Raw genomic sequence first — 12,036 nt, 5'->3', positions numbered from 1 at the left:
GAGATGCTCACGAATTTCAGAGATAAAGAACGAATTTTCTTACTTGTTGTATATTTTGTCGTCTTTTATGTTATACATTTACGTATTGCGCAATATCTGAATCATAAAAAATCGAAGAAAATAACAAAACAGTGACGCAGTGAACGAACGCAGCAATGCCGCAAGCGTGCCGCACGTCAAGTGAGAGGGGGCCTTAAGCTATACATGTAAATACTGCATATGAGGGATCTGAAAAGCATGGGTCCTTGTTCTATGCGTGCTTTAACGTCAAAATAACCATATTTCATGTAACAATGGTTCAGGCCAGTCATAAACGTCATAACGGATGCGAAAAGCTAACAATTGCAACAGACGTATGTTCAGATATGAGCCAGGTCACTTTTTTGCAGACTTTAGTCACAGCTTGTCCTAAACTGTCGATCAGTGACAATGAAGGTTCTGCTTCTCCTCTCCTTGGTGGTGTGCGCCAGGAGTGCGCCACAGAGGCCACAAGCAGTCACGGCACCAACAGGTACGAGCGATTTTTTATGTCTCATTGTTATAAATTGAAGTGCGAATTAGAGTCATACAAAACATCGGTCCCTATGAAAGCCCCTAATCACTGTAAAGAAAAGAAAACTGAAGTTGTAGGGCCACGTTATCGGGAATAGCAAAATCTGAGTTATAATTGTGGCCAATTGTAGTTTATTGTTTTATTAACCCTCAAACACCCGAGTGGGGTCCATTTGGACCCCAGGCGTACATTTTGAAGTGCCATTTCACCATTTTTGATCTGAAGAAAAACTCATTCCGTGACTTTGTCAGTCAATATGTCTTATACCTTCTCCTACGTTTTCGCAATGATTGGTACAATAATGTGGAAATTATTAAGAAAGTTTGTGTTCAGTTCCTCTGGGGTCCAAACGGACCCCAGCAAAAATGTGCAGTTTTTAAAACAAACTTTGGAGGCTAACTCCTTAACCACTTACAGTATGAATACCAAACTTTCAGACAATAAAAAAAATGTAAATTTAAATCATCACAAAAATTTCTGGGTCATCAACATGTAATGTGACGACATTATGACGTCATTTGCCTAATCGGGGCGGCCATCTTGGATTTTCACCAATGACGTCATGAAATTAGCATAAATTATAAATTTTAAGTCATGAAAACTGCATTGAATTTCATAGAATTTAATTGTTATATGTAATTTGTCAGAAAACATGTGTAGTTTACCAAGAAAACCTTGTTTAAATTGAAATTGTCAAATTTCGGCAAAAATATGCCTGTTAGAATATGGTTGCCATGGCAACCCCCAAAAATGATAAACTTACTTTATTGACCAAAAACTTTTAAACAGTATTTTGTGATAAATTACCAAGTTTCGTAGCTTTAGCTCTAGCCGTTCATGAGTTATGCGACATAAATGTTGCTGAGGGCCTCAAAATTCCCCTATCTGGTCGGAATAGGTTTAGTGCAAAACGTGGTCCTTCTGAACTTTTGCATAAATTATGATAATGAGTTGGAATTAGAAACACCTTAACATCTCAAAATCTTCCTCTTACATTAACGAAGCAATGTATATATAATGCTCGCCGATAAGAAATGGTACTGAGATTTTATGAACAAAACATTTTGGTGTCCGTTTGGACCCCACTCGGTCATTTTAGTCGCAAAAAAAGGTCGGGTGCTTGAGGGTTAACTCCTTTAGCTGTCACATGTAACTGCGGCAGCTACTCTTCCAGAAGTAATTACACAGAAAACATGGACACTGGGGGTAACATACATAGCATATAACAACATCCCACAATGACAAGTACTAACTAACAATCATCCTACGAAATGTCATAAAACGCATGTGCCTTATCGAGCTCGAGTACCTCATGTGACATATGTTGAGCTTCGCATCTGTTTCACTAGCTGCTGTTTAAACATCTTGAATGTACTCGCCAATGCCAGGCGTACTCTAGACTAATGGCAGCAATGTATACAACATATTGTTATTATCTACAAAATCCTTTTAACATCACAAAACCCACACATAATAGAAAAGGTGGGATCTTTCGTCTTCCACTGTCTTCGAAAAAGGAGTCGAACCCAATAACCCAGGATCTAGAGTTAGCTTTTTACTAGTTTTAGACTAGAGTAGACACTTGATATATTGTATTTTACACTGTTTGAATCTTTTATGTCACCTGCAATTAGCCCACGGGCAAGAATTTGCAATAAACTATTAATTAACACTATATAATCTTTTTACTTGACGTACATTCTTGCCATATTACAACGGAATCTTGGGCTTGTAATAGCTAAGTAATCAAGGCTTGGATAAGGCAGAAACTTTGTCACTTCTTAAAGTTGAATATTGTCGTATCTCCTCATCATCAGGATGCCAGTTTGGAGGTAACTTCTACCCGGCCGGTTCCACTATCAGTGAGGGTACGGACCGCTGCGGATGTACGTACGGTACATACTGTACACAGGACGGAGGCGTGGTGATCGGGGACTGCTTTCCTACGTGTAAGTGTGACTGTTTTTTTTTCGGATTCTTCGGATTCGAATTTTTCGACAGATGAGCTAGCAGTGAGTAGGCAAACAGACATTTGCCGGTGGGTTCGGCAACCTGTTTGCCTGACCTGCACATGACTTTTCACGGTGAAGGAGGGGTGTGCAATTCCTTCTCCACCCTCTCATCTGCTGGCGCACTAAGTCTTACAGGGGCAAGAACTGCATGCCACGTGTGAGACGGCCCCAGCAGCTCAGATGCAGCTTTGTTGTTCCGAGTATCCGTCTCCTAGGAGGACTTCCGACCAAGGATGTAAGGGATTCCTCCCACCCCTACATCACAACTGTTCCTAGTTACATGTGCGTTTCAAACAATGTAACATTTATGAAATAACAGAACACAGTATTTATGCGCGCCCCCTGGGTCTATGACGCGGATTAATAAAGTAGTACGGATAAACTTGTTGAAGGAGAGGTAAAAAGCCTTATTTGAGAGGCAGTCAGATACAACATGTGCCGCGTGATCAAGAAAAGGTGTTGACTCTGAGATGATTTGGAATGTGGAAGTTTTCTATTTCTAGTAACGCGTTAATATTTACACAACTGCATTTCTAGTGTGAGCCGGCTGTAGTTCTGTGACCTCCGCAGAGAGGCGTTTCAAAGTGGGCGTGAGAAGACGATAAACTGACAGGATATTTTTGGTTAGATAGTTTGTGGCTTGTATAAGAATTTCATACTTATACCTCCTTCTGTGAGAAGTGAGAAAAACACAAAAACTACCAGCATATGATATAATATAAATGATCATAATGGATACAGTGGTGAAGTCCTAATTACTATATTTTAATGCCGTGTCTTCTGCTGTATTTTCCAGGCTGTATTCACGAGGGGAACGTTATTGACCATGGTTCATCCTTCACGGACAGCTCAGGAGCGCAGTGTCAGTGTGAGTGGGGGCAGGCACTATGCACTGCACCGCCAGGTAATACAACTTTCCCATTCATTTGGAAAACTGGGCCCTCCCAGTAGTTTACGTGCTCCCGGCGGGTTGTTCATGGTTGCATTTACGGGCGTGTTTCTAACGCGGCCCTGTTGGACACCCTGTGGCTACTGGGCTATTTAGTTAAATGGCCAGGCCCCTGGATTCTTTTAATTCACAGATATAGACGCCGTCAGCTACCCGTCAAAACACCGAGGTTCTCCGCCTTATCCAGCAATACAGCACCCCCCCCCCGTAATTTTGTTGTTTTTTTTTTCTTAAAATTCCGGCCGGGGCTCCGGGGCTACACGCCCTGTGGGAACTACACCTGATAAAGAAACTCTTAAGCGCAACTGTCATCAAAAATCATGGTACTGAGAGTATTTTATTGGGCTGAAACTCTGGCAGTTTAAGGGTTTTATGTTAAAGTCAATGATGTTCCTCTATACAAAACATTGCTGTTCCTTAGACAAAAGAATCACAAGTTAATGAAAACTTATAAGAATATCGACGCGCAGGAGAACAACATTTTGATTACAGCACTGACTTGTTCTTTTATATTGCCAAAAAGAGATGGGCAATGTAAAATATATAATTTCATCGCACCATTGTGTTATGACGCTATTTCACTTTTATCTGTGGAGTAACCTATATCCGTTGTTATATTAAACTGCAACTTTTTTCAAACATAGGGGGCCGTTGTTGCATCAAACTAAAAATATTTCAAAATTTTCAGTTTGAAACTACCGTCCATCGACTTGTTATTCCTAAATACCTTTTTTAAACAACGGATATGGGATGCCTTGCGGATAAAGGTGAACTTTCGTTATATATTCACATATAATGAGTTATTCACATTCCTCGAATCAAGTACAACAGATTTTAAGAGACTCAATGCTACAAGCAGATTTGATTATATATTCAAATGTGACAACTCCCACAATGCTAAAATAGGTAAATGTATAAAAGACTGCTAAATTTGTCATAAGAAAAAATGCCGAAACTCATAATTGGCCCCACTCGATTGTAGTACAATGTTTTAGGCTAGCTCTCATTGTTTTAGAAATAAGGATGTCAAATTTCATTCTATATTCATAATCTGTATATGTACTATGTTAAATACTTGCTTTTAGTAATTAGGATGATAAGTTTGTTTCTTCTTTGTTCTGCCACACATTGTACCATGTACGATCGTTGAGCAGTAAAATTCTTCTATAAAGTTACAGGTTGCCAATATGGAGGTAACTTCTACCCTGCTGGTACTACCATCAGTGAGGGTACGGACCACTGCGGATGTACGTACGGCACCTACTGTTCACAGGACGGGCATGTGATGATTGGGGACTGCTTTCCCACGTGTAAGTATGTCTTCATGGACCCACAATTATTCACCTGTCATTTAGGGCAAGTCTACAGACATTAACTATGCAATTAAGAGACTGATTTTCATAATCGATTCGAGAGTGTCATAATGCCGTTGCAGTAAGTAGTGAGAATTACATAATCTGCTTGAGTCTAGTTACGGTGGCCATTTTGGATTTTCCGGGGTCATCATTTAGGGGTCATTGCGCATGCACCAAAAGGAGGCTAACCTGGACATGATTGAAATCATATATTAAACCATAGTGTAGGTAAGCCATCTTCAGTGTTAGTTTTGCACTTCTAACTTGAAGATACTGCAGAATGTGTGCCTGTCCTGTATAGAAGATAATGTTTAGGACATTTTGAATTCCATTTCTGCAATTTCTATTCATTGTTTACAGGTCAGTATATTTGCTGAACCGCATAAACCCTACAAAATCTTGTATGTATATCTGGTTGATCTCCTTTTGGTTAGAAAGTAATGTTTTAGCAGTTGTCAGGAAATTTTAGGGTCCATAGCTATGTAATGTTATCAACTTTATTTCTTATATAAGAGATTGATTTAGACATGTGTAAGTTAATTCAATGTGTACGTCATTTGCATAATTTTTGACAAAATCTAAACATAGTATTTCTCCAAACGAAATGACTCATTCACTGTGTAGCTGTTGCAATGAAGACCACCTTTTAGAATATAGTATGCAAATTACAGCCGTATTTGTATCATCAATGAGACTAGATAAAACAATAAATCTATAAAGGCTTAAAAAAGTCTCACGGAGGTCTGAGGTGTCAGAACGCTTGTATTTTGCAGGCTGTGTTCACGAGGGATCCGTCGTTGACCACGACTCGTCATTCACGGACAGCGCAGGCGCACATTGTCACTGCAACTGGGGACAGTTAATCTGTTCTATTTCTGGTAAGGATGACGTCACATTTTCAAACGTTCTGCCCATTTTGTCCAAAACAAATTGAAAATGCGTCGATGTAGGTTAGCCATCTAGGTAATAAGATATGCCAAAAAGCAGGTACTAAAGCAACTGGATATGATTTTGGAAACGGTCAGACGTTTCAACAGTGTCACTGACGCAAACTAGTGGATGCTAGTTGAGTCTGGCCGTTTCCAAAATTATATTCAGTTGCTTGTCAATGATTAACTGCTTTTTAGCATAACAGATTGAAAATTAATATCATTTCGTCATGGAGTGCCCTATGTATTGGATGTTACGCAATACGTTATTTACACAATTTCCTATGTCTAAAGATACAGATTTCAATATTCTCGATACCAGAACTAGAAGTGGATTTTACTATATCTTTAGATCCGACAGCCCTCATAATGGTGAGATAAGTAAGGACATAAAAAATTGCTTTGTGATTAGAAAAGATAGTGACACTCATGTTTAGCCACATACCCTGATTGTATGGAGGTTTTCTTACCATCCTATATTGTTTAGTTAGTAGAGTTTTATTCTGTATCCACTTTTTCTTGTAATTTATATTTGACCACACGCTGGTCCGTTGCTAGGCTATTCTTCTCATTGCTATGCTAATAGGCCACACCCATGGCGGGTCTGACGTGCCCGTACGGCAAAAGTCATTGTATTTTTTGTCGTGTCAATAAAGCTTGTTTCCAAACAGGGGCCCGGCCGGGCTGTTTGTGGAAAACGAAAAATAAAGATATGTACGTAAGAATGTACACAAATAATGCCCATGACTACTAGTATTCGTTTTACGTCTTGTGTAGTTTGTTGTCTTTTGTACCATACTTTTCGTTCACAGACTGACGTTTTTTGTTTTGTTTTTTGTTTTGTTTAACTGCAGGTGGTGACGACATCCTCTCCGGATGAATGAGCAAGGAATGTCTGTCTCTTAGATCTTCCTCGAACCTCGGCGTGAGAGCCACAACCTTTGGCGGGAAACCTGTCTCTCCAAATAGGGCCTTCACACTGAAACCGAATTAGCAGGAATCAAGCAGAACCAGCCAGAATGAAGTATTTGCAAAATTCGTGCCACACACTCGGGGCCATTCCGAGTGGGTATTCCAAATGGACCTTATATCCCCTTCACACGAGAAGGAATGAGCCAAAATGCCATCAGAAATATTAATGAAAATCCCTTTCTATTCCTGTGAATTCGTAGTGTATTCCAGAAATTCTTACTGCATTCCAGATATTCCTTTGGCCACATTCGGGCAGGATTCGAAGTGGCTTGCCGTTTCGGTTCTCCATCGAATGAGATAAGAATGTTTCGAATAATGTTGGAATGCCACAGAATGAGGTCAGACTGCAATTAGAATAGTTAGAATACACTTAGAATCCACTTGAAATGCCAGTCGATATTTCTCCACTTCGAATGCACCTCGACAGTTTATGACATGTCAAAAATTTTCGAGCCAGCCAAAAGAACGGGGACGAATATCTGGAATGCAGTAAGAATGTTTAGAATACAGTACGAATTGCGAGGAATTGCCAGGAATAGAAAATAATTTTCATTCTGACGGCATTCCGGCTCATTCGCGCTGTCGTGTGAAGGGGGCTTAAAGAGCTTAGAGCCAAAATCATACATTAAAACTAGAGTTCTACAAGCCAATACCATTTTTTCATGTATTCCATTGCTTTTGTTCGTGATAGGTCTTTTAGACAACACCTGTCTGTCATTTGGGCTAAAGAAGTCATTTAAATTTCTTCGCCTAAGCTTTTGATGTATATTCATATTTATTGTAATTGCAGACAACGCAATACATGGCAAACCCTGGCAGCTTACTCTGTTACATACACACATTTACACTTGAATACACATAGTTTATTATGCCTTTAGACTTAATCCAGTCTCTTTTATGATTTGTTTTTTCTGTCGCTTGGAAGATTTTCACAGGGCTCTTGGTAATATATAATACAAGCCAGCTATATGTACTGGTGTAGTGTTCTATGTAGGTCAGGTAAATGAGCGCGAGCATTCTAGAATGAGTCTGTGTTTTGGTATGAATTTGAATAGTTGACAGATACATATCTATAAACAACGTGCCGTGGAATTTCTCATCTCAGTTTTAGGAATTTCTCATCTTAACTTTAGGAATTTTTCATCAGGCATCCCAATATTAGTCTGGGTTTCGGTACACACTGACGGGTTTTAAAGATGAACGGCCTTGCTGTGTCTCTCCAGTCAAGCTTCCTTCTCGATTGTGAACCATCTTCTCCTTGAGAGCAAGACATGCCAGTACATATGTACAACTTTTGACTATCGTATGCCAAAGGATACAATATCGGACTTTCGCCAGACATCGGACGGTGGACAGTGTATTCTTTGTTCGCTAATACCTGGATGCAGCAGGCCCAGAAGGTGCGTAGTTTAGAAGAGAAGCATTCACATCGCCGAAGGTTAGAGCATTGTTGTATTGTTTTGTACTGCATACCCTGTAAACCGCCTCAAGGCGTACATAACTCTAATAACTCTCCAGAATTGGACAAGTTGCATATCTGGACGGATTTATCTTATTCATTCACACCGGGAAGGACCACAGCTTACTCTTTTTCATAAGTGTCGTGTGTTTTTTTACGTGCTCAGGGTGTGACAGTCTTCAAAAACGGGACCTCCATTTAACGTCCACTCCGAGGGACCTCCCTAGCCAAAGCTAGGTACTTATTTTCACCTGATTGAAGTGAGGGAATTTGTGTGAAGTGCCTTTTTCAAAGTCACAACATCGGTACCTGTTAGAGATTTTGAACTCAAAACAAATCAGCATAGTTCGTAACATAAACATTACTCTCAAACCCATTCTGAGACATTTGAAACTGAAAAGTGAATTTCAAAGTGCCGGATTGAAACTACACTGACATTCTCTTTAAACAGCAAAGGAGACTTCGGCTCGCTTTGTGCACCGTACTAGAAGGATGAGCCCATCAATCTCCTTTCACTGCCTTCGATTCTACCTCCCCATCCAAAATAAGGTACCCAATTTTGCACCCGCGTGGAGTGAGGAAAGTTGACTTGTGTTTAGTTCTCTCAGAACACGAAGTCTAGCCAGGAACGCCAGGATTCGAACTCGTGACCACTCGATCCCGTGTCTACTGACTTAGCCGCTCGTCCATTCGACGTACCCTTTGGTAACAAAAGACTCTCAAATGACCTTTGCATTCATAATGACTTCAGTCGCTATTCGTGCGGTCATTTTCCTGTTTGTTATTTTCTTACTCATCGTACCGAATATGTCAATAAACAAAACATGCTTTCCTGGGTGCGAAAGAAAAACGTTTACTTCTTGCGTGCCTATGGGGAAAATATCTAGCTACAGCGGACCTCCGAGCACCTTAAGTTCGAGATACCGAACTGAATGTATATCTTGTACCGACCGTTACGATTATTCCACTGAAACGGTAAATATACCAATTTGGTTACCAATGATTAAGTGTCTCTATACGGAATGGATCGCACTGGAAGGTTTTCAATATAAAATGTTGACGTCGCAAAAATTAGCCTTTGCCGACTATTCTGTCCTCATAGCCCTATATCTTACAGCTGTTGGAATAACTGAAATACATAACGGCACATTTAAAGACTTTCTTGGGCTGGAATTCTTAAATCTAGATGATAACATGGTTACGACACTTCCGAGAGACTGGTACGCTCCTTCGTATTCTCCTGAGAAATACAAGCTTGTCGATCTTTCCATTTCTAACAACTGCATAACGACGTTGCAAACGGGATGTTTTCAAAATCTCAACAACCTTGCTTCGTTAAATCTCGGAGGAAACCTCCTACAAGAAGTACATAGCCACTGTTTTCTTGGGTTAGAATATCTTGCAAGCTTAAATTTAAGGGGAAACAAAATTAGGATAGTTTCAGTAAACGCGTTTGAGTTTTTGAAAGAACTAACGTTTCTAGACCTACGAAATAACGACTTGGTATGCTTGCATAGAGAAGCACTGTTGAAGCCTGGCAAACTTTTTAGCGTTGACCTAAGCGGCAATCGTCGTGTGGTCTCTGGACACGAAACTGACCATAGACGGAACATGCTATGGAGGGTTGCCATAGCAAACTGTGCCACGGACACAAAACAATGGATACGATTTTCGGTGTTAGACATAGCTTTACAAATCAATTATGACGCCACAGACGGAAAGTTTTCGTTCAACTGGCATAACAAAATGTCAAATCAGCATAAACCGCCGACAAGTGTGCATCCTTGTGGTTCACCTGATACGTTTCAACCGCGTTATTTTGCTTCTTTCTCTCCCTTCGTCTTCTTACTAAGAAACAGTAAAGATGCTGTGAATAAATCAGTTCCACAGCTATGTTCAGAGGCATGGGGAAAGCCTGGTGGTATCAGTTTGCCTTTAAAGGGTAAGGCTACTTTACGATTTTCTGGCGTCGAAAGAAGTCATGATCGTTGGGACGATTTTAGCATTGTGTCAACTTTGCTGAACAAAACGGTTGGCTCTCGAAAGACTGCTCCGGAGAGGGATGCCATTGCAAATCATTCTTCGTCAAGAGTGACATGTTTTGTTCTTGCCCATGATGAACGTCGCGTCATCTTTTTCAACGTGTCCACCACAAAGAAAGCAGACGAAACAAAGTGTTATACAGGAGAAGTTGTTCCAACATCCGAAAGCGTTTTGATTACAGAAACGAATGAAACGTTGATGAACATGACTTTTCCCGATGGAATGGGCAGAATAGAAAACACAACATCTGCCCCGCCATCAAATGTTACACTATTGCTAAACTCTCCTCATAATGAAGTCAGATCAACAGCGCAAAGTTCTGTGAAAAAGACTGACACAAATTCTCAAAATGCTGACTCTACAACTGTCATAGCGACTACTCTGGTAGTCAGCATTGCCTGTATAACCATCTTAGTATGCTTAGTTGCTACTTTCTGCTACAAGAAGGGGGTACAAAAGAACCAAACTCCAAATCACAGCAGACAAAACCTTCATTTGAATATAGCAAATGCCTTACAGTCTAACCCAATGTACCAAGGTAATATGGTAAATACACCCCAGACAAGCACGCAGCAATTGAGTCAAACAAACAACGATAATATGTACAACGAAATCGACGAAGATGAAGTCTACGATCCATCGAGTCATGGCTATTCGGAAATAAAAGACGAGGGCACCCGAGACGATACCAACGAGGAAAATAGTCAAACAAACGGTAACGTGTACAATGTAATCAACGAGGATAAAGTCTACGTTCCGTCTGGCCACGTCTACTCAGAAATAAGCGATGAAGAGGATCACTGTTACGTTAACCCTGCAGACACAGAATACGACTCTCCTTGTTCAGATAGAAACGGCGAAGCAGAAAATAAGTACGTAAACATGAACAATACAACGGACCACGCCTCCTCATACGAGAACTATGGTAGCGACGACTCTGTGACTTTTTATGCAGCAACGGCTGAAGTAGGCTTGCCCACAACAATAAACGTAGGCGGTAACACTTCGCTCTATAGGACAGACAGAAAGACCACAGCAATAAACTGTAGATTGGAGAGTTCATCTGACACAAAGTTCGTTGACAAAGAACAGACAGCTTATGAAATGGCTGGTTCGGCAGATGACTTCTTAGGTGACGCTAGTGCAAATGACACTTTCGAGGAAGGGATGTCTGAACACGCAGAATAGCTTGTAAGTGTCAGTGACGATGTCACAAGAGACGTCGACTCCAGAGCGGCAAGATAATGATCTTGGACAAATACGTCAAGCCTTGTAGTAACTGGACATTTTAGCACAAAGGGTAGCATTTTGTATATTCTCAGAGTGCAGTTGTTTTAGCACATTGTATGGTTAATGGAGCCCAATATCTGAATATAATGTGAGGTGTTGATGATCATTTTTGGACTAATGAACTTCATTATTTCATTTTATTTGACATTGTGATCAATTGTGATCACATAGTGCTGATAAGAAAGTCTGTAAATAGTAGTGAGATCTAGTACATTTAAGTAAATGTCTATGCTATGATCAATAGGGTAGGGCACAATCATATACAATGTTGTTTGAAAGGCAGCGTGTAAATATGTGAACGGTGTGTGCTGCTTTTTTAATATATATTCATTTATTGAGATCTACTATAGGATTTTGTGTACTATTTTGGACCTTTATTGATGATCAAGAAATGTTCCCTAATGTAGTATTTAGTAAGGATTTTCATCACAAATACATTATTGTACGTCATTACGTCATTATCAGTACGCAAGA

At 40.2% G+C, this 12,036-nt stretch overlaps 1 protein-coding gene across 3 annotated transcripts; it reads left to right on the top strand.

The window, feature by feature from the left end:
• Nucleotides 1-356: 356 nt before the first annotated feature.
• LOC118430689 (SCO-spondin-like) lies at nt 357-6,809 on the top strand. 3 transcript variants are annotated; one of them, XM_035841681.1, is made up of 7 exons: nt 357-511; nt 2,371-2,502; nt 3,362-3,469; nt 4,693-4,824; nt 5,643-5,747; nt 6,653-6,684; nt 6,715-6,772. In XM_035841681.1, the coding sequence occupies exons 1-6, from the start codon at nt 430-432 to the stop codon at nt 6,676-6,678; spliced, it is 585 nt and encodes a 194-aa protein (XP_035697574.1). In that variant the 5' UTR covers nt 357-429; the 3' UTR covers nt 6,679-6,684; nt 6,715-6,772. The 3 variants fall into 3 exon arrangements, with proteins under 3 accessions (XP_035697574.1, XP_035697572.1, XP_035697573.1); XM_035841679.1 differs by having other exon boundaries at nt 4,687-4,824; XM_035841680.1 differs by having other exon boundaries at nt 4,687-4,824; nt 6,653-6,809.
• The last annotated feature ends 5,227 nt before the right edge of the window (nt 6,810-12,036 follow it).

This window comes from Branchiostoma floridae, chromosome 14 (assembly GCF_000003815.2).
Source record: "Branchiostoma floridae strain S238N-H82 chromosome 14, Bfl_VNyyK, whole genome shotgun sequence".
Classification (NCBI taxonomy): Eukaryota; Metazoa; Chordata; class Leptocardii; order Amphioxiformes; family Branchiostomatidae; genus Branchiostoma; species Branchiostoma floridae.
This window is presented reverse-complemented; position numbering and strand designations above follow the sequence as displayed.